We start from the raw sequence: 24,013 nt of genomic DNA, 5'->3' as shown, positions 1-24,013 counted from the left end.
GGACTCTTGACACACCACTGCATTCTTCAACTAGAATAATAAAAATTTGCAAGTGAACAAAAGAGTGGGAGGCAGATATCTGATTTACAATGTTTTTGAGATAAAGAACACTATAAAAAAAAGATCCCTGTGAATAATAAAGCATTGTTAACCGAGTCGTGACATTTCTATTCTAGTGATGACTTGAACAGCAGAACTGCATACAGGCGCCTTGTGCCATTTTCCAAGTGGGAGGGAGACATATAATTATCATTCTTACAGTAATGAGAATTCAAGAAAATCTGGGGAAAAGTTTATTAAAAAACATATTGACATATCAGTATTAGAAATTACTTTCTCTTATTAACCTGCTCCCCTCAAAATTCTTTTGTTGGCTAGCTCATCATGGCACAAGAAGGTATTTCAGGAAAAGAGAGACCTACCTTGAAAATCTTTTTATTACACTGAAAAATATCTACCATATATTGATTCTGTAGCTTGCTCAACATGTGAGATAAATGAGAGGAATATGTTTTCAAAACAGTTTTAACCTCCATTGTCTTGAGCGCACGTATCAACTCTGTCACATCACTTATCGAAAATCCTCACAGAAACCTTGCATTTAGTCAAAACTAATGAATCTGTTTTAACACCCTTTGCGAAAGTCAAAGAGGATATAATATTATGTTTTCACTTAACATACATTTTTCTTCCATTTCCTTTCTTTGTTGGGTGGTTAAGAGGGGGGAAATACTGCAAAAATTACAGTGATGTTATCAACTGCAGTGTTTTAACAGAGAACAGAATTGGAAATGGCATTTTGCTGAGTGAACTTCTAAATGAATGGGGGAAAAAAAAACACAGACGGATGGATTTTCTCTTGGTGTTTATCTCCACTGAAGTCTCAGAGGGTAGACTCCCAAGTGTTGGAGGAAGCTCTCTCACTGACCCCATTACTGCCTTGGGCACTGGTGAAGGTGAAGGGGCAGTTGTAAAGTCAGACTCTGAGTGAGCGCTGCAGAAATTATAGGGTTGTGTTAAATGCATCCTCTGCAGGGTGCTTCCCTATCTTCAGAGGGCACACTCATTAAGTGCTGCCAATGAGAAAACTAAGCGTTTTTCTCTATAAAAAGTGTCCCTTTTTGTGGAACATCTGGAGCCTATCCAAAGGGCTTCCAGTCTAGGTGGGAGAACATAATAAAGCAAAACACCTCCATCACTGAGGCATCAGCCTGAAGGAGTGAGTCGTTGCTGCACATCCACCAGGGTCACTCACCCACCATCATAACATGCTCCCGAGACGGAGCAAGAAGGCAGGGTGCCTGATCCAAGGAGAATGTGACAGAAGCGACATTCAATCAGTATGCAAAAATGTTCACTTACAAACTTAGAAGAAAACATATTTAGGCTATTTCTTGTAGTTTACTAATCCCATTTCATTCACACTCAGTTATTTTTTTACCTCTGCTTGTTAGTTATAAAGATACACATGAAGATTTGGTTTCTACATAAACCTGGTACTTTCCACAATGTCTCCTATGATAAAGACTAAAGATACATGGGAGATATATATAAAGACTAGAGATATTGCACTCTTGTATTGGTGTATATTCAATACAGAGAGTGTATCAGCTTAGTCAAACAAGAAAGGAAACCACAAGGGTGAGGGAAGAATGTACAGAAGTCAAATGGATTAAAAGGTACCACAGAAAGAAGCACAGTAAAAGGTCCAAGACTGGGTCTTAAAAAGTGATAAAAGTAAATTATCACTGAGGGAGAAAAAAGTATCAAAAGAACCCAAAGAGGCCTAATGTTTATTTGCTCATTTTTATGTGAATTAAGTTGAATGCATGTAGCTATGTTGACCTGGTTCTGTCCTACGATACTCTCAAAACTGAGTAGTATGTTGGGAAAAGAAATATTTCAGAGTTAAGTTCTGGTGATGAATCTAGGACAGGGCTCCAGGCTTTAAGCCCCTTTATAACAGTACGAGAATTTAATAGATTTTTCATTTCCTAGGAGAGGAGAATTCTCATCTTTAGTAATTGAGTCACTGCAATTAGTTTCCTTGAAATCTAGAAAAGTAACTTTTTCTCAGAAAGGAAAAGAGAATCATTTCTAATTCTAACTCAAACATCTTCTTAAACATATGTGTGCCCAAAGTATTGGATGAAAGTCTTTATTATCAGTGCTCTGCACTTATCTCAGATGATTTTAAGGAATCTGTGCAGAGATAGATGGTAACAAGAAAGAAAACTTCAGTTAGAACAAACTGGGTTTGCATCTTCAACAAGCTGCTTCACATCTCTGAATTTCAGTTGCCTTGTGACTCATAATAGGTACACACAAAGTTTGAGAATCACTCTCCTAGATATTATAAAATGAGATCTACACGGGCTCATGCCAACAAGATGTATAAATGAGGCAAAATTACCCTCTGGACTCAACAAGCTGATCACCTGTAAAAATATTCCTCTCAGAGCAACCTTAACAAGAGCAAATACATTTCCTTTAAAACATCCACACTATCTTCTGATGACTTGTGTAGCTCTCTCAGAGAAGAAAAAAAAAAAATCCTCTTTCCAGTCTGCCACAATTATTGAACTGGAATCACTGGGTATATTTATACCTGTTTCAAACAAAGTATTGTTGGCTCATTTCAGGTTTAAATATTCCATTAGCTAAGTGGTAAGGAAGCTCATGTAACCCAGGAGGCCCTATGGTTCCACCTTAAGTATTATTCCCTTAGAATTTCTGTTACTGTTTTCAACCTTTTGAGCTCTTGCAAATGTATCTGGCATTCAATTAAAGTGAGATTAATCCAAAGCAGATACAGCAGTAGTAAAGAATTGCTTTGCTGAAAGCCTACCCATTCAACATACTAAATTGTAAGCGCATAGACACAAACAAATCCATAAACATCAATTATTTAAAATTATTTAAAATACATAGTTTTATATAACTCATTTGACAAAAATACAAATGCCAATGTACTCTTAACAAAGAGCTAAAATGACTAGTTTTATGTTTTGGCACTATAAAAGCACTTCAGAAGCTAAGAACCTAGAATCTCAAAGAGTCTTCATCTCCAATGACTAAGACCAAATTTTACGCAAACTTTCAACTCTTCATGGCTATAACTGTTCTCCTATTTAAGTTCTTGGATTTCCAAAGTAGTGCTTCTTTGTTTTATAAACCTTGGGGAGAATGTTTGGACCATATAAGCACCTACAGGAATCTGAAGCATAAAGGGTGGATGTGATCATGGTTAATATTATTGTTATTTTCTAAGTGAGATAGAGAATTCACCTGAGAGACACAAAGGATTTCAGCCAGGCTCAGGGGTTCTTTTTCTATGACAATCTAATTGATAGAGGCTCTTAAAGAGAATTAGGAGATTAATCTACCCAGCCAATGGAATGAGGACTAACACTCATCATCTACTATTGCAATGCCCTGTAAATATGAAAGACCTCTTTAACAATGATAGCCAGATAGAATTATATGCATCAGAGTCCCAGGGAGTGGGACAAAAGCCAAAGTGCCTTATCTTTCATCATACATTGTCTTTTCTGTCCCTTCATTTGAACCTTGGCCTCAGTGGGGATTTCTTACCAGCCGTTAGTCATTAAGGGGAATTTCATTGGTACAAAATTCAGGCTACAGATGGCAGAGAAGGGATACCTGTGGGCAATCTGTCTGTTGACTTGTTTGCCTCCTATAAATAGACCATTAAGACCCCAAAGGCACAACCATGACACATTCATCTTTTTACTCCTGTATCTTTGTTAAAGGAAAGGACAGCAGGCTTCATGCCTCAATTCAAAATCTTACTCCAATCTTTTCTAGCTTAGAAACATACCAATGAATAAAGCACAGCACCCTCCCCCTCTAAACTACATTTTCCTTGCTAGTTAAACTGTACTTTTAATAACCTCCTCATTGGGTTACTATAGGAATTAAAGGAAAATTCATTTAAAGCCCTTAACCAAAGCTTCTCACAGTGTGGAGCAAATGTTAGTTATCATTATAATCTTTATAATACTTTCATTATTATAGCAGGTGCTAAGTGAATGAATGGATGGATGAATTGATAAGTGGAAGATGAAACTAACACCTATGGTTTATCCAACATCTGAAATTCTGTAATTGGATAAAGTTTCCAAAGAATTTCATATCTGAAAACTTACCTGTAAATATTTCACCATCCCTGGGTATTATTGTAACTGTTCTAGATGCAATATAATATAGAGGAAAGAGCATACAACTAGAAACCAGGAGAACCAGAATTTAAACATGGCATTGCTTATCATCAGTTAGCAAACACCTCTCAACATTCTTTCAACCTTTACGCCAAATGCTATGTAAGTTCAGGAACACCAAGGCATGGACATCTTTCCTCACAGTGAGAAAGACACACTCATAATGGAAGGACAGACAGAAAGGACTTATTTCACAAGTCAAGAAAGGCTTCAGAGAAGTTGAAATGTCCATGAGGATGGGAAATGGAATTTGTTAATCCCCATAGTCCCTGAACCTGGCAGGTACAGGAGCATATGACAGGTAGTTGTTAAATAAATAAAGTACCATTTCCTCTGGGTTTGAGGGATGAGGAGAAGTTGAGTAAGGTAGGGAAAGAAGAAGGTAACTCGAAGCAGAGAGAATGGCACTTGTAAAGGGCATTCACAAAGTTGGGAGATGCAAATGTCTGTGGGTATGGAGGGTGCTGTTGGGAGGAAAGGAACTGCAGATCAAAAAAGACAGTGGCTCTGAAAACACCGTGAATTGAAAGTGCTGCATAGTACAGCTGTATTACTCACACTGCTGATCGCTGCCCTGATTTTCTGAGTTCCTCAGCATCCCATATGGTTCTGAGATGGGTTCCTCATCCAATATTCACTGGCTCCAGCGTCTTCTTCAAAATGCCTGAAATCTCTCTTCCTCCTTTCTTTATGAAAATATTTTAGAGAATCACTGAAAGATAAAGACGTAACAATACTTGCCTTCATCATTCCTTCATTAAACAAAGGAAACAGTTCTAACACTTTTCAAGGAATAAAATTATCAATGCATGCATACTGACCACTCCAGACACTAACGTTTCCATTGACTACTTTGGATTCTAATCCACATCATCACATTAGGACATTATAACATTCATTTTAAAGCACCCCGTTTTTAATTGGTCATTTTGAAAGGGAGTATTTTTTTCAATGAAGAAATCTATTTTGCTCAGCTTTTACAAAAGTATTTTGCATTAAAATGCTCATTTAAGAAAACTTGAAAGATTCAGAAAATTTGGAAAACTCATGCTCATTACAAGAAGTTGGAAAATTCAGACAACACTTTTGTGACTGGAGGTTTTATCTGAGAATCTTTCTTATGTACAATTTCCAGGTAACTGGCATAATGAAGAATAAAAATTAATAATGCAAAAGTTGCTTTATAATTATACCCAGATACCACCCTATAAGGAGACCAAATACTTCTAAACACTTCCTGGTTTATGGCTCTGTCACCTCCAATCAGAGTTAGTTTTGAATGATGATATTCACTTCAGTGCTTTCACTGGAATTTAAAACTTGTAACCATTGATTATTTCTCAGGACAACTATCATTCTTTCCTTGCCTCAGCACCTCAAAACTTGAGTTCCTAACTTTGTTCTTGCTTTCTTAGGAAGTGAAAACAAAAAAAAGTTTTGTCAGTTTTCTTCAGAGTAGTGTATCTTCTTCTGATGAAGTATTATTAGAACACCTTAGTATACTTTTTCACACAGAAAAGACAAACTGAATGAGGATAAAACAGTCAAGACCTAATCTTCCCTCAAATTTAAAAAAAAAAAAAAAAACGTTGCACCATTATTTTCTGGCACTTGACTTTGGACAAGAATGATTTGGGGACAACCTAAGAACAATTCTTTCTTATATGATCTAATTTTGCTTGTCTGGGTGCTTGAAAAATATTTTTATTTTTATAATTTAAAATACTTTGCAGGATTGTTGGTCTCTTCTTAGTAAATTTTAGACAGATTCGCACTTGTAAAATGTTTCTGCTCAAGACATATATATCAAGATTATCTTTAAGCAAAGTCTGTATTTAAACTGTTTTGGTTTCTTCAGGCAACTATAGTTCTTAGGTGAGGCTTATGTGCTCTGACCTCTATATGTAGCGCCATTTTTTATCAAGTTTAATCCTCTGTCCCTTAATTTTAAACTATGGGAGAGTTGTTCACATTTACTCTCTACATGACTACTGACAGTTGCTATAGGGTCAGTTCTGTGTCTTACTGCTCCTAAGGCAGCTTTTAACTCTGTCATAATTTTGACATCTTCAGAATCTCTTAATTCACTGTGTCCCTTTGGATCTATCCTGCAGGTTTTTCACCTCCATCTGTTTCCTCCTTAAGATTTTCTTGTCTTTTCTTCACAGAGTTCTTCAGGTAATCTAATGAAAACCTCAAAGAATGCTTGAAAATCTTCTGCTTATTGCAACAAGTCATATCTGGATTGGTGAGAGTGGCAAAGAACTACAGCTCTCCAATCAGATCAAAAATCACACCTCTTCAAAGGAGAGGGAAGCCCAATTTTCCAGTTAATATAAAATATTCATTTCCAGACCATGACTGGGGGTGGTGATGGGGAGGAACAGACGTGGTTCATTACCCTCTCAGCAGAGCTAGCCAAAGTGCCAGACTGATTGGATTCTTCAGTTCAGTTCTAATGGGTTGATATGTTGTGTCAATTTTTCCCAGAAAAATCAAACCCATAGTTTACGGGCATAAGCATTTTTCGTTTTCTATCTTGTCTGAGGTGTTTGAGAAGGAAGCTAAGAGAAGTTCTATCAAGGATTGCTATAAAGACAATATTTTAAACTTGAAGCTATGACCACAGTGTCTATGTGACCTATGGAGATAATTTTTAAAACCTATCACGATTAATACATGGATTAAGTGGAGACTTTTTAAAACAAGACTTTTTTCCTTGAAATGGTCCAAACATTCCATAGAATTGTCCTATTATTTTTTTAAGGCCTGGAAATGTAAACTGACTTTGTGCTAGTTTGTTTCAACTATTCTAAAATATATTCCAAATAGGCTACCTTCACAGGCTAGAATACTGAATATTTTATGCTTGGACAAGGAGCAAACTGTAGGTCTTTCGCCAAGCACCGTCAATGCACTTGAGTATGGGTTACCAAAAACGCTGGAGAATTTTTTTTTTTTCTATTTATTGTTATAGCTTAAATCCTTGTGTCTCTGGTAGGCTTTAAGTGACATAAATATGCATTTCCATCTGCACGTCCTTGTCAGGAATAGTTCTGCTGGGAGGTGTTATGCCACCCAAGTACTTCCAGAATAGAGTCTGTTAATCCTGTTACCACTATAGAAACTCAGAGGAAAAGTCTACTCAGGCCACTACTGCAGCTGCTGTGGCTGTCAGCGTTCCAGCAGCCACACCCTCAGTACAGAAAGGAAGTCAAGCAAGATGGATTTTCCTTCAGGTGGAAGGGGATGTAGAGGGCTGACCTCACTCTGTTATTTAGACCAGCAGTCTCTAATTTTTTCTTGTAAATCACTATTAGTTTAAAAAAAAAAAAAAAAAGGGTGGGGGGAATGAGCAAGCCCATCTTGGGCACACACACACACATATGTGGACACAAACAATAGAAATATAAGCTGCCATATTAATTGCTATATACATTAAAAATATACCAAAATATCTATTATGTGAGCATTTCCTTTAAAAAATAAATATAAATAGCTGTTTTAACCTACATTGGATAGGCTTATACTCTATTGCTAAGTTGTTTCAGTCCTATCTGACTCTGTGCAACCCTATGGACTGCAGCCCACCAGCCTCCTCTGTCCATGGGAATCTCCAGGCAAGAATACTAGAGTGGACTGCCATGCTCTCCTCCAGGGATCTTCCCGACCCAGTGGTTAACCTGTGTCTCTTCCATCTCCTGCATTGGCAGATGGATTCTTACCACTAGTGCCACCTGGGAAGCCCGGTACTCTATTTGTGTGTGTATGTGTATGGAGGGAGACCACTGAGCTAAACTTCTACCAGACAGGCCACAAAGAACAGATCGTAGACCCCACTGAGGCTTCTCATAGATGCCACAATACACTGGACACACACAGTGGGCCAAGGGAGCTGTAAATGACCATGTGCTCTGCTCCTCCACGTATTCCCTCCTGTTACCTCTTGCCCTTCCACCTAGTGTGGCTTGACTTCCAGCCTCCAGGCTCTCTGTACAGATGACATCCCTGTCCTGCATTTATACAGGCATGTCATGGATGGGTATGAACCTGTCAAGACCTACAAGCCAAGAGGCATCCTGCAAAGTCTGTCAACAGACATGTCACCTCAGAGGCCTCAGGATACAAAGGCAAGAATCAGCTAAATAAACCAAATCCAACCATCAGTCATCCAATAAATATTTTCCAACAAAAGTTTATGGATATATAAACCCAAAATGAATGTCTTTCACTGTCTAATTCCATATAATGCAGGAGAGCTCAGAATTACCCATGAATCTAGCTGTGGAACAAAAATTCTTCAGAAAGGCAGTGAACATGAAAAAAAAAAAAATCTTGCACTTCTCATGATAGTGAAAGACTGTCTTTTCAGATATAGAAAACCAAAGACTTGGCTCAAAGTTCTGCTCGAATTGATAAAAATAAATTATTTTATTGGTAAAACCTAGAGTCAGCCAGAAAAAAGTATGCAAACTTCCCCCAATCACTATCAGTGTGGGTATAAATTGACATGATCCTTTTGGAAGGCAATTAGTAAATTACATGAAAAGCTTTAGAAATTTAACCATTAATTCAGTAAGCCCCTACTTATGACTTCAACCTATATAAACAGATAGATATATGAAAAGATTCATGAAAATGTTTAAGAATATTTATAATAGCAAAAATTGTCAAGAATCTACATTTTTATTGAATGGTAGAACTGTTAAATGCTTTATGATATGTCACATAAGAAATGATATACATTATTTGAGTTCTTATTTATTAAGTACCTATTATGTACCAGGCACCCTTTCAAGAGACTGCAATTAATACAGACAGACAAAGCTTTCATAAAGGTGATATTTCAGTCAAGGGTAGATGAGACATATACTACATAATCAAGGAAATAAGTACACATGCAAAATATTTTTAGAGTAATAGAACGTAGTAGAAAGCTGAGAGTTGAAGAATTGATGTTTTTGAACTGTGGTGTTGGAGAAGACTCTTGAGAGTCCCTTGGACTACAAGGAGATCAAACAAGTCAATACTAAAGGAAAACAGTCCTGAATATTTGTTGGAAAGACTGATGCTGAGGCTGAAACTCCAATACTTTTGGCCACCTGATGTAAAGAACTTACTCATTGGAAAAGACCTGATGATGGGTAAGATTGAAGGCAGGAAGAGAAGGGGATGACAGAGGAACAGATGGTTGGATGGCATCATCAACTCAATGGACATGATTTTGAGTAGGCTCCAGGAGCTGGTGATGGACAGGGAAGCTTGGCATGCTTCAGTCCATGGGGTCGCAAAGAGTCAGACACAACTGAGTGACTGAACTGAACTAAATAGAAAGTACTATGCAGATAATAAAACAGTGATTAATAGAAATTGCTGGTGGTGAGAGCCTGGGATTATTTCATACAAGGATTTCTCAACATCTGCACTATTGACATTGAAAACCATATTCTTTGTGTAGGCTTTTTTTGTTGGGGGAGGGGTGTGATGGTTCCTGTGCATTGTAGGATGTTTATTTAGCAGTATCCCTGGCCGCTAGTCACTGAGAGCACTCATCCCAATCATGACAGTAAAACATGTCTCCAACCATTGCCAACTGTCCCCTGGGTGGCAAAATCTGACCCAACTGAGAACCACTCCTTTAGATTTAGTGTAAGGTAAGGCTTCTTTGAGGAGGTAACATCTGAGATGAGATGTATGCTTTAAAATAATCTTTAGGATATAGAGAAATATTCATGATATAACAGTAACATATATAATATAGGCAATAAAATGTTGATGTTGATCAAGGTTTATGTTCTTTTAAAATCTCTATCTAGACAGAGAATACAGCAAGATGGTAAGAAGCATAGATCTGTAGTCATGCTGCCTTAATTTCAATCCCAGTTCCACTGCTTTTAGTTAGGTGACCTTGGGTAAGTTACTTTACATCCTGTGCTCTTTGGTCTTCATTCAAAGAATGGGGATGATACTAGTAGTACTTAAGTAGTGTTAAGTACTACTAGTATCATCCCCATGGTAACTCGGAGGGTAAAGCATCTGCTTGCAATGCAGAAGACCAGGTTTGATCCCTGGGTTGGGAAGATCCCCTGGGGAAGGGAATGGCGACCCACTCCAGTATTCTTGCCTGGAGAATCCCATGGGCAGAGGAGCCTGGTGGGTTACAGTCCATGGGGTCACAGAGAGCTGGACTCGACTGAGCAACTAACACTACTACTACTACTACTACTACTAGTATTAAATGAGTTATAACACCAACAACAGTTCTAGAAGAGTGAGTGAGTGACACATCTTGGAAGCACTGTATACAATATACACATATATATTATTATATATACAATATACATATATATCATATCATAATACATTAAAGTTACATTAATATATATTCTAAATTTAATACATACTGCATATTATAAATCTGATGTATATATAGATACATACACTAAATATATAAAGCAGATATTTCCATTGTCTTTTGGTGAAACAAATAAAATGTGTTAATAATGGTAGAATTACAGGGGGTTTTATTTTGCTTGTCTTTTTGTATTCTTCACAGTTTTATAGACACAAATGTAAAAGCTGCACTCACATCAAAATAAAAATAAATATTATTTTAGCACAAAAGAGAGAATTTTTAGACTTTCACCAGGATCAACTGGCATATTGAGAGTGGGATAAGAGGCCAATAGAAGATGTGATCAGAAAAACCTGTACCAGGGAAAATGAGTCAACTGTCAACTGAAAGTTGAGACACCCCACATTCAATCTGTCAGTCAATTCATTATTCATCTGAAATTTAACACGTGTTTTTTTGCCAGACACGGTGCTAGGCGCTGGAAAATCAAAGACAAATGGAGGTGCATTTTCTGCAAGGAACTCACAGCAGAAAGGGGAAGAGAAATACATCCAAAATTAACCACTGTACAATAAACAGACCTATAGGATATAATGAGAATACCAGCCCAGGTCTCTGGGGACTCCCAAAGAAAACAATTAGTTTCAGCTGGAATGGGGGGTATTGTCGGAAACTTCACCTATGAGATGACACTTGCATTTGTCTTTGAGGGATAAGTTTGGAAAATGCAATCATTTGTAAGAATTCTGGTTTTAGGCAAACACATAGCATGCTTCCTAATCAAACACCAGTAAGATCACCTAGAGAGGAAAATCACAAAGGACAAAGAAGTTATACTTCAGAAAAGTGTCTTGATCTCGTATCAGAGTGCCTGGTTTCATAAAGTAATTTGTTAAAATAAAGTTTGACTGTCATAGGAATTAGAAGGCATAAGTTCAAGTACTAGCTCTGCCCCTTACCAGTCAGGTAATCTTGGGCAAACCATTAAAATTTCTGACCCTCAATCTACTTCCTCATTCATATAATAGTGATAATAATACTTTGCAATAGTGTTGTGAGCGTCAAATGAGATAATGCAAGTAAGAGATTTTCAGTGACATTCAAATAGTTGGGATGATAAACTGTGATGGCTTTAACATAATAGAGACAATTGTGAATAATTATAATTTAATTTTTAACATTTATATTTAAATACAAACAGTAAGAAAAGAAATCAACTGTATATACCACACCAATTAGACATGAGTTTATAGCCTGATTGGCTCCATTTATTTTTTCAGAGCTCTTAACCTATTACTAATCCATGTGCATCAAGCTATAAAAACTTTATTCAATTCTTTCCCTAAGATAACATAATCTTTATTTCTTGAGACACTTTATACTAACATTAAACTGAAAGTAACTGGATAAAAATGAAATGGAGACTCATAATTACAAACTGTTTTCATGTTGAAAGAAGATTCAACCATATTCTAGGACTAAATTTCTCTTGCTACAGTTTAGGATTGAGCTATAAAAGTATATCACTTAGCCTATGTCTGACTACCAGTGCAAAGTATAGTGACAAACAGAAAACAGAGGTAATTATCTACAAGCATTAGGCCAAAAATTCCACTTCGGCCCCCCAAGACTGAAGTTGCTTTGCAGGCAGCAGGGAAACCTAGGACGGTGCCATGTTCAAATTTCTCTTAATTTTCTCAGGGTTCCCCCTGAATCCTTTTCACCTTAAACATTCAGTCCTATCATGTCTGGAGAAATGATACTTGCTTGCTTTTTCTCTCTTTAAAAGAGAGATTTACTAAGGCTGATTGAAAAGGCTTAACATGTTCTCTTGTCATGGCCCTTGATAAACATTTCATCTAATATTTTTTGAGACAGTTGTACTTGAAGCACTACAGAAGACAAATCAAAACAATAATACATAAAACTGCTGCTTTACTTGAGTGTCTTAAAAAAAACAGAAACAAACAAACAAACAAACAAAACCCTGAATGTCTTTAAAGGACATCTAACCAGAACTGGCACCTGAAAAATTAAAGAAAAAGAAGATCCCATATACTCAGTTCATTTATTTCTCCCCCATTAAAAAACATTAAAAACTCCAGTACTTTGGCCACCCAATGTGAAGAACTGACTCATTGGAAAAGACCCTGATGCTGGGAAAGATTGAAGGCGGGAGGAGACAGGGACGACAGAGCATGAGATGGTTGGATGACATCACCGACTCAATGGACATGAGTTTGAGTAAACTGTGGGAGTTGGTGATGGGAGTTGGGAAGCCTGGCATACTGCAGTCTATGGGGTCGAAAAGAGTCGGGCATGACTGAGTGACTAAACTGAACTGAAAAAAACAAATGTAATGAACATAAGATTTTATGTGGTCCTATCTAACAGGATATAACAATGGCACATTCCAAGAATTACTGACTGCCATTCATCTCAAAAGGTGAGATACTTAGGAAGCCTTCAACTCTCACCTTGAGTAAACTATCCCACTCGGCTTTGAAAAAAGAAAACGTGTGTTTTTAAAATACAACTTCTTTGAGTATCAGTTACCTTTAATTACACTTTTGTCACTACTAGGGAATCCTTATCATCCTCATTTTGTTCTGTCGTTAGCCATAGTATCAGATCTCAAACTTAACTCAGTTTAAGAAAAACAGTGCTTTACACATCAGGAAAATGATTCTAGCTCTTTCTAATAATTTTTCACCATGTGTGATCATGTATGCTTTTCTCTATTTTGTGTACTGTCATTACCTACCAAGCTGTGGAGAAGACAGTTCATATATTCTAACAACAAGATATCACTTCTGACTTTTGTGTGAACTTTATAAACTTTACACACTATGGGAGAAACTTTTTTCTTACCTGTACAGTGTCAGCTTACTAATCATACTTATTTGTTAATGGCTTGGTAACTTATACTTACAGATGCCACTTCTGTGTTTTGATCAGATTTCAACCTCAGATAATCACAGTACTAAATTCTAAGTTAGAGGATAATTTAAATCCAAAGGAAAATATAATTCATCATCACAGCTTTAAAAACTAGCCCAAATATTTGAAATGCACACTCACCTTAAAATTTTGGTGCAGAATTGAAATGAAAATCATCCTTCCTTAAAGTCTTATCTAATAATTTTCATAGAGACTTCTGGAGTTTATTGCTCAGAAGGAAAACTTAAAAACAAGCTAATTCTTTTCGAAAGGCAATTTGTCAATAGAACTGAGTTAAGCCATTGAGAACAAGAGAATGGGAAAGAAAGAGTTACTGACATGTTGTGTGTATGCATGATGTGCAGGTGCTTAATTTTGCTTTTTTATGAGTAATATGATCAGGAAAATAGTGCTCATGATATCATTTTGATTACAGTGTATAAGATGTCTTGGGAGAATGGCTATTATAGTTGAGATCAATGGTACTGAAATACAGGCCAATCTTGTTTTGTTTTGCTTTGCTGTATAGTGCTTCACAGATACTGCATTTTTTATGAGTTGAAAAGTGTGTTAGCTGCTCAGTCGTGTCCAACTCTTTCCCATCCATGGACTGTGGCCCACCAGGATCCTCCGTCCATGGGATCCTCCAGGCAAGAATATTGGAGTGGGTTGCCATTTCCTTCTCCAGGGGGATCTTCCCAACCCAGGGATTGGACCTGGGTCTTTTGCATTGCAGGCAGATTCTTTACCATCTGAGCCACCAAGGAAGCTGGTCTATGGCAACTTTGCATCAGATAATTCTATCAGAGTCCCTTCTTCCAACAGCAGCAGCTTCTCACTTTAAGCACCTGTGCCACATTTTAATAATTCTCACAGCGCACGCTGTGCTAAGTCATGCAAGGTTGCTTTAGTCATGTCCAACTCTGTGTACCCCATGGACTGTAGCCCACCAGGCTCCGCTGTCCATGGAGTTCTCCAGGCAAAAATACTGGAGGGGGTTGCTGTGCCCTCCTCCAGGGGATCTTCCAGCCCAGGGACTGAACCTGAGCCTCACATTTCCTATAGTGGCAGGCAGGTTCTTTACCTGGGTATTCTCACAGGACTTCAAACTTTTCATTTTTACTGTATTTGTTATGGTAATCTGTGATCAGTGATCTTTTTTGAGGTGACTATGACAAAAAGATTAGAACTCACGGATGCTTAGCATTTTTTAGCAATGAAGTATTTTTAAGTAAGGTATGTACCTTGTGTTTTTAGACAAAATGCTGTTACACACTTAACAGACTATAGTATAATGTAAACATAGCTTTCATATGCGCTGAGAAAGCAAAAGATTCACATGACCTGCTTTACTGCGATAATTGTTTTACTGTTGTCTTTTGCAACAGAACCAACAATCTCTCTGAGGTGTGCCTTGGAATCCAGAATTAAGGGCACAGAAGATTAAACTTGACTGGTAGTTTTCCAAGTGAAAAACAGAGATGGACTTGTGAGACATTTAGAAGGAAGAACAAATGAGAACTGGTAAATGATGTGATAGAGGTTCACGCGCGTGTGTGTGTGGCGTGTGCGCTCAGTTGCTTAGTCATGTCCCACTCTTTGCAACCCCATGGACCGTAGTTCGCCAGGTACCTCTCTCCATGGAATTCTCCAGGCAAGATTACTGGAAGGGGTGCCATTTCCTACTTCAGGGGATCTTCCCAACACAGGGATCAAACCTGCATCTCTTGCGCCTCCTACGTTGGCAGGCAGATTCTTTACCACTGCACCAGGTGGAGGGATGGAGCAAATCAAAGAATACTTTTAAGTTTAAGAAATCATGTAAATCCATGGCTGATTCATGTCAATGTATGGCAAAAAACCACTACAATACTGTAAAGTAATTAGCCTCCAACTAATAAAAATAAATTTTAAAAAAAGGAATCAGCAAAAGGATAATACTTTGAAAAGAAATTAAACTGTGAATTCTTCAGGGATATCCAGGGATATCAAGTTCAGGGAGAAGAATGAGAGGCCAAGTAGAAAGAGATAAAACAATTGTAATAATTTGGAAATAAAACATCCAATAGTCAGCTGCATGTCTAAGACTGCAATTTGTGATGACTGTGGGTCTCTTGAGGACCAAGACTATTCGCTCTTAGTCTCTGAAATCCCAAGCATATCCAGGCGCACAGTTTATGTGCCTGGCTGACTGACTGCATAGAGATTTGGTAACCAACTGCACAAAGAAAATGAGTTGTGAGTGTGAATTAAGACAAAGGAACAAAGCAAGGAACTAAAAGGACAAAGTTTGAGGAATATTGGCAAGGAATGGAAGGGGGGAAAAGAAACCAGTAACAGAGATATGAAAGATGTGTCAAATAAGTAAACCCAGAGAAAGGGGAGTGGAAGGGAAGAAAAAAACAAGAATGAATCAGAGGAGTGTCTGTGGGGTAGGGTGGGGGTAATGCTACTTATTCATAATTTGAATTCATATATATATACACACACACTCTGAAGATGCACCAATGCAAAAATTCAAAGTCACAGTTAGTGAGCAAAAATGAAAATCATTAAAATGTTTCCTTAAAAACTTCAAGTAAATAAATTAATATCTCCTGTCACATTGATTCATCCATTGCATGTGGGTACTCAATAAATGCTAATTGAAGTAAATTAATAACATTTGCTCAGTGGTAATAAAAAATTAATTAACTGTCTGTCTTCCCTGTTACTCACGTTTATTCCCATTGCTTCTGCAATTACTCCTACCCAAACAGAAATTTTCTATTTCCTTGACTTTCAGTATACACTAATATTTTTCCCCAACAATACAGATGAACTTCTAATTTTTGCCCTAATTTTTGTGATCTTTTTCCTGTTGAAAAAAATTATTTTCTCTAAGTTAATGTCAAGAACTATGTATAACATCCCAAATATAGTTTCACAAATTCCTTATTTAATTCCAAAATAGTTTTCTCTGCAGAAGATGTGATACCACTTTTTATGTGTTTCTCCTTTTAGCTTATGTTACTTTATAATACTTTGGGTACAAAGTCAAATAACACCACAAAAGAAGGAATCTGGGGAAATCATTGTTAGCACTCCATCTACAAAAGACGGAAGATGTCAGTAACATTCACCCAAAATTGTGACTCATTTCAGATGTCAGAATTCTGGGTTGAACAGACTGGGTTCTGAAATGTGTGTTTGTCAGATGATTTTCTAATGAGTAACAGATAGTTCCCACTGGGGAATGGAAAAAAATAAAAATATAAACAGATATAGAATTAAAATAACTTTATGAATGGCAGCTTAACTTCTCTATAAAATTCTCTCAGTACAAGCCCAGTGTCTCCAAATGGTTGCTTAATGTAGCACACCACTTAGATTCAAAATGCTATACTTAAAAGTGTCGAGAAATTAAAAAGAGAATCATATACCACTTGGCTGTATACTGTATTCTCCGCATGTTCTTACATTCCAGTAACCTCTATCCAACTTTTTTTTTGTTACTGAATTACTTTGTGCAAAAGCAATTTACATTACATGCTGCCTGACTACGTGTGATAATTTGCACTGATTGTTAATTAATTCTGTAAGTAAATAGCTGCTGTAATCTCTATACTCATCAAGCTTTGTTATCTATCAGCTTTTCCTGAGGATAGAGAAGCTGTAACTAAACAGGCAGGATTCCCTAAATGTGCAAGAAGGTAGTCCTACTTTTTAAAGACTTGCTGAGGGAGAGGTATGTCTACAAAGTGATGTTATTTGCAAGGCTTGATTTCTGGTAGGTGACACATCAAGGGATTTAGAGTGAAAAGGGTTTTGCTGATGTGCAGTTCCAGTGGTGAGGAAGGAGAGATAAAAGCTAAGAACAAATTGGAGGAAATACTGAGTAATATAAAGAGACAGGGATAAGAGCAACGTTTTTGGAATCCAAACGGCCTGGGTTCAAACCCCAGCTCTATCATTTACCAACAAGGAAGCTTCAGGCAACTTATCTAAATAAACTTCCTAAGCTTTGGTTTTACTCATTCATCTGTTAACTTGGGGTACCAATTTATACATTTCCCATGTATTCTGGAAGGCTGACAAAAACTGCCTCCTAGTGTCTTTGTGATGCTTAAATAAGGTACATAGTGGTAACACAGAACACTTGACATAAAATGTATACAATTGTGTGTGTGTGTGTGTGTGTGTGTGTGTGCACGCTCACACACACACACACACACATTTAAGGCAGTGGTTTGGTATTCAAAATGGGTGATTTTAACCCTTGGAGGAAATCTGGCAATATCCACAGACATTTTTGTTTATTGTATCCTGGGGCAATTGGTGTTGCTGGCATCAGGTAGGGAGAAGACTGGGATATTGTTAAACATTCTATAATTTCCCTGTGACAAAGAATTATCTGGCCCCAAATGTCAGTACTTCTCAGAGTACTGAAAGCATAATTTGAATGACTATTTGTGATTATAGGTGGTTAGTCGACACTTTGATATCCAAGCAAGAAAAATATTCTTTTTTACCATTATCATCATTATCTTAAATCCACGAACCTCTCCTGAGTTAGAATCCAAGAGTTTCTCAACCTGTTGAGCTAATTCTATCAATTCAATATTACACTGTTATTACTGTTATTCAGTTGCTAAGTTGTATCTAACTCTTTGCAACCCCATGGACTGCAGCACACCAGGCTTCCCTGTCCTTCACCATACCCCTGAGTTTGCTCAAACTCATGTCCATTGAGTCTGTGATGCTTTCCAACTAACTCATTCTCTGTCACCTCTCCTCCTCTTGCCATCAATTTTTCCCAGCATGACAGTCTTTTACAGTGAGTCGGCTCTTTGCATCAGGTGCCCAAAGTATTGGAGCTTCAGTTTCAGTATCAATCCTTCCAATGAATATTCAGAGTTGATTTCTTTTAGGATTGACTGGTTTGATCTCCTAGCTGTCTAACGGACTCTCGAGAGTCCTCTCTTGAGAGTTGGAAAGTTAAAAATGAGGTTAGAAAGCATACATTCTGCAGTGCTTAGCCTTCTTTTATGGTCCCACTCTCACATCCATATGTGATCACTAGAAAAACCATAGCTTTGGCTCTATGTACCTTTGTAGTCAAACTGATGTCTCTGGTTTTTAATATGCTGTCTAGGTTGATATTACATTAAATGCTATCAACAATAAATGCTTTCCTGAACCCCTGTTTCTGCCAATCCCTTTTAAGGTGAACCAAACTGAATCCAAGAGATTTAAAGCCAAGAGCATAAGAGACAGAAAATAAAAATTAAGCACTGCTGAAAGTCAAGTCTATTTAGAGGCTCAGAAAGAAACAAAAAAGGCTGAAGACAATTGTGTGTGCAATACTGTCAGCTCTCACACCAGTTAGGAGCCTTTGGAGAGCAACTGTTTCATAGTTAGCTTCTGAAAATCACTGACGTACCTATCAGTAGCCTGTTCTCTTCTTTTTCCACTCTCAAAAGCAGAAGGTCACTATGGCAGTGGTTCTCAAACTTGTCCGCATGTTGGAATCTCCTGGGGAGCTTCCAAAATCTCTGAGGAACTGTAATCCAATCTGTTAAAGGGGTAGAGGGGGTGCCTGATCTTTAAAATATTTCCAAGTTTTAAAAGATTTCCAAGATGATTCTACTCTGTAGATAGGTCCAGGAACCCCTGTCCTAGCAGGTAGGATCAAATAGAGATTTCCATCTGCTTCAAACTAAGAAGCAACTTCTTAAAGGACCATGAAAATGGAGTTGGCAAGAAGATACTTCTCGCACTGAGCTGCCTAAGCACAGGAGAATTAAACCAGGTTGCCAACTCTTTTATTGATCTCAGTCACTCAGTGAGCATTACTGAATCAGGGACTGGGCTAGTGATGGAAAAGGAAATTCTCCAGAAAGGATCTTCATTATTTCCCAATAGTGCTGCCCGATCCCCAGGACTGGGGCTTGTTTCGGTCTGGAGAAGTCCCTGGGAATCAGTTTGGATGTGTGTTTCACATCTGTTAACCCTTCTCTCCACCTCTGGATCACTTCACTGGTGCAAGTAAGCTATATGTTTGCACCACTGCCCTGTCTGGTCTCTCTCTAACCTGATTTTGTGGTATGCTTCTGTTGTATGCTCCTCAACGTTTTACTGCATTGCTGATTTGTTCGACATTTCTTTTCTTTTGTTCGACATTTCTAAAAGCCAGTGACTATACCTCTGTTGTTGTTGTGTTAGTCACTCAGTCATGTCTGACTCTCTGTGACCCCATGGATTGTAGCCCACCAGGTTTCTCTGTCCATGGAATCCTCCAGGCAAGAATACTGGAATGGATTGCTATTCCCTTCTCCAGGGGATCTTCCTGACCCAGGGACTGGCCCTGGGTCTCCCGCATTGCAGGCAGATTCTTTAGTGTCTGAACCACCAGGGAAACCCCAGTCAGGCAGCACTGAATTCTGAGGGCCCAGCCCCGTGTTAACACCCTCAGGTATCATGCGGGAATCAGCAGACAAACATGGGAGTTGGGAAACAGTCGAAGCATCTAGGTTTTCTCAGTCTTCCCTGCGCCTCTCCAAACCAGAATCTCAAAGACCTTGCTAGATGTTCCCTGCCAGGTTGTTATATGGAAATAAAAGCCTGCTCCCCAGGAAGCACACCCTCAAAGCCACAAAGACTATCACCTTTATAAGGACCTAACAAATGGCAAAGCAGAGAAAAGACTGGCAACTAAAGAGTCTTCAAGCACAGACACAGAAATGAGCTTATAGGCTGGTTATGTGTGACCCCGTTTCTTATACAGGGAAGGAAACTGAGGTCTGTAAAGACACAGAAATGCAACAACTTGATTGAGACCATACACACTATTAAACAGTACTGTCCAGCATTTAAAAATCCTTTTATTGGCCAAAAAGTTTGGTTCAGGTTTCTCAATGAGATGTTAGAGAAAAACCCAAACCAACTTTTGGCTAACCCAATACTACTTCTGAGATCCACAACACATTATGACAATAAGCTGACAACATTTTATGAGATTTTTGTTAATTACAGTGAATGAATGCCTTGCTTCTCCCACCCATTACTACAAAGACCACCATGGAAACTAGTGTTACAGATTACCATGAAATGTGAAAGTTGCAATGTGTTTTAAATTTTATAATTATTGCACTTTTATTCTTACATATATTTTCATTCAAAATAATCCTATTCAGTAATGTTTCATACTTTCAAATAATATTTTAATCTTATAAAAGTCTAGCATGGGAATTTGTCTGCAAACATCCATTTTTGGATCTCTAGGTCATGTCAACTACAGCAGGTCTCTGTATGTGTGTTTTCTTTTTTCATCTAGATGTGCAACTCACAAATGAAAAGCAGGCAGACGAGAAAGCCATTAATGCTATCGTTATAAATTCAGTATCAGAATTCAATATCACAGATGGACCAGCCAAGGAAACCCCCAGTGAGAAAAAACTGTCAGAATCCAGCATATCACTGTCCTCCCTTGAAGAAAGGCAGACGAAATTTTCCTACCTCCAAACTGATACTTCAGTTCATCCGAGAGACACTGATGGTATGTTTCTCACAATCAACCCATCTCTAAATAAAGCTCCCCAACCCCCGGCCCCTGGAAAATCATCACATATGCTGTTGGGGGGGGGGAAAGTCTTTATGAATATTAAACAGGAAGACTTTGATTTGAAAACTCTGGTGAATGACACATGTCAAGGTCACCTTGCAATTACGAGGTGCTTGGCAGGTTGTTTGCTCTCAAAGGTGGGAGTCTGAGGCAAAGTGTTTTAAATAGCTCGAGTGAGGTATAATCATCCTTGCTATGGAGCGCTGAAGTAATTTTAAAAATGGCCAATTTTTTTCTCTTCTTGGATCTGGAACTATTCAACCTTTGAGTCTAGACTGAGAGGACTGAGAGGAGAAGAAGGCAGAGTGGAATAGTATCAAAAAGTTGAAAAAGTGTAAAAATAGACTTCTTTAACTATAAGGATGCTGATATCAGCAGCTTGTGGGAGAAGGTTGGTTCCTCTGGTAACACTACCTCCTAGGCATTTGAATCAGTGTAAAGCTACACCAAACCATCTCGATGTATAACATAAGAGGCATGTTTCATTTGCAAAACCAATTTCAAACTGAGCTGATGTTAAATGATCAGCATAGTCAAGTTCAAAGTAATGGACTTCAGACTAAGACATATGGAATTTTAGTCAGGCTAACTTTGCAGTGACCTTTACAGAAGATGCAAATCATTCAAGAGCTTTATAATATTCCATATTGATATTTGCATTTAAGGAAAACTCAAAGTTTCTCAAAGGAAAACATAACAGGGTATAGTTTCTGGTCTATATTTAAATTCATATTTGCCTTTCAAAATAAGACAAAAAATGAAATGAACTCTGTATAACAGGAACTTTGAAATCACATCAGCTTAATTCCTGACTCAAATTTATTCACTGTATAAAACTGGATAAAAGTTTTACCACCTATGAATCTCAGACTTTCAGTTATATAATCGTGCTAGTAACACACCATACGGTGTTTTGAAGATCAAATGAAATAGCATGGGTAAAACATCCAGGACAAAGTCTATCACATAATAAGTGTCTAATTTTTGCTTTTATTATGATTACGGGTTTAAAAAGTAAGGAAAAGATTTCTAATACATGTTATATATGATCTTGTGAAAATGCTGTCATGGATGCTTTAGACCAGAAGCTACAGACAGGACCGCCTGCAGCTGCCAGGTGATAATGCGAATAATGAAGCCTGGAGGTAAACAATAGGGACTGGTCAGTATCATGGCAAGGTGAAGAGCGCTACCTCTACTCAGCTCCAACCAATTGTTGCCAGAAGGAAAAAGAGGTTCAGAGTCGCCAGACCTAGAATGTTACATGCAACCTCTCAATTTGTAAGTGTTGGTAACACTTATGATGTTGCCAACTTCCTTTATAAAGCCCCAGATACTCACAAGACATGGATTTTGGCTAACTTTGGCCTGTAGACTGCCAGGTTATGACCTTGAGTCAAGATGATGTCCATATTTCTGGTTTTGTTAGAGCCTGATGCTAATCAAGAAGACAGACAATACAACAGAGTTCTCAGCATTGTGACAGTAAAGAGTTTTGTCAAATCATGTCAGGGTTACACAGCTCTTGTAATGATTCCAGAATCAGGAATTCCCATTATATATATCCACACACACACACACGTACAACAGAACCACTCTGACCTGTCTTATCAGGTATCTTGGCAGAATGAGAAGGACAATGCAGTCAGCATGTTGCCTGAACCCTTGTATTCTCAGGGAAGACCCAAATGACTATTCTATTAAAACAGCAACTCCACTCTGGTGCCTCATGTAGGAAAAAAACAACTATTCACTCTACAAAAGAGCAAAGGAGATTCATGAAGACCACTGAATTAGACTGTCTTGTTAAGGCCTGGACCAAGGCTACTCTGGTCCAGGAAATTCCAATATTAAGCTAACAACCCAGGTAATAGCTTACCCTTCATTTCCCTAGTTGTAAAAAAAAAAAAAAGAATCTCCCTACCAAGGTAAACACTTTTGGTATCTGGTTAAAGGAGAGAGTAAAACATCCAGGCAAGGGCCCACAAACAGTGTGAAGAAACTCTTATTATCCTAGACAGCAAACATCAAGGAACTAAAACAGTTAAATCAGATTCACTTCATTTTAGGAAATTTTGATAGTAATTAATTTAAGGATGCAGAAATTGAGAGCTGGGGTCATTGTTCATACTGAGATAAATACAGAAATATCTTTCAGGAACAGCAGGGGAAACAGAAGGGAAAAGAGAAGATTGCATCCACTTTCATGTAGTTTGTGGTTAATTTATTTTCAAATATATAGATGAGTGCATAGGAATGGATGCTTAATTGCTAATATCTATTATTTATATACATTGCCCCACTTAAAACAAGGATGGAGAAGCCTCACACATGCAGATTTTGTAAAATGTGCTACATCCATTAGCACAGTTCATGGTGTGTGCTCTGATGGGAATTTAAGAAGGATCTTTACTGCACATCACACACTATGTGCTGCGACATTATTATTAAATCATGGCTCATCCTGTGTGGTCCCACTCCTGAAGAAAAGGGGAGAAGTCCAGAGCACTATCTGTGCTTCTGCTTCTATGTTCTGACTATAAAAGCATCCCGGTGGATGATAAAACCAGGGATATACATGCTATGAGAAAACAGGCTCCTTAAAAAGAATCCTGAGAATATACCTAATGGATGTATAATTTTGAATCTGAGGTGTCTCATCCAAGTGGAAGAGGAAGATCATAAATATAAGACACCTCAAAAGAATAGTCTTAATTACACCATGGACTACTGAATAAAATGATTACATTTTCTACACTGTAAATTTCATACAATTAAATGCAATAGTGTCATCTTATAAAATGTTTCAATTTTATAATTATTTCAGTTCATTTGCTCAGAAAAAAACATAAGCACAAATTTACTAAGTATCAC

At 37.8% G+C, this 24,013-nt stretch overlaps 1 protein-coding gene and 1 long non-coding RNA gene across 2 annotated transcripts in view; one reads left to right on the top strand and one right to left on the bottom strand.

Moving 5' to 3' along the window:
- LOC122424919 overlaps positions 1 to 4,947 on the bottom strand; it is a 526,871-nt gene extending 521,924 nt beyond the window's left edge. Inside the window, exon 1 of the long non-coding RNA XR_006264615.1 lies at positions 4,800 to 4,947. This is a non-coding gene — a long non-coding RNA (uncharacterized LOC122424919). The remainder of the gene's footprint in view (positions 1 to 4,799) is intronic.
- MDFIC2 (MyoD family inhibitor domain containing 2) overlaps positions 1 to 24,013 on the top strand; it is a 107,385-nt gene that overhangs the window by 75,754 nt on the left and 7,618 nt on the right. Inside the window, exon 4 of the mRNA XM_043443178.1 lies at positions 20,852 to 21,073. Within this exon, the coding sequence (XP_043299113.1) occupies positions 20,852 to 21,073 (222 nt within the window). The remainder of the gene's footprint in view (positions 1 to 20,851; positions 21,074 to 24,013) is intronic.

Source organism: Cervus canadensis, chromosome 22 (assembly GCF_019320065.1).
Source record: "Cervus canadensis isolate Bull #8, Minnesota chromosome 22, ASM1932006v1, whole genome shotgun sequence".
Lineage (NCBI taxonomy): Eukaryota > Metazoa > Chordata > Mammalia > Artiodactyla > Cervidae > Cervus > Cervus canadensis.
This window is presented reverse-complemented; position numbering and strand designations above follow the sequence as displayed.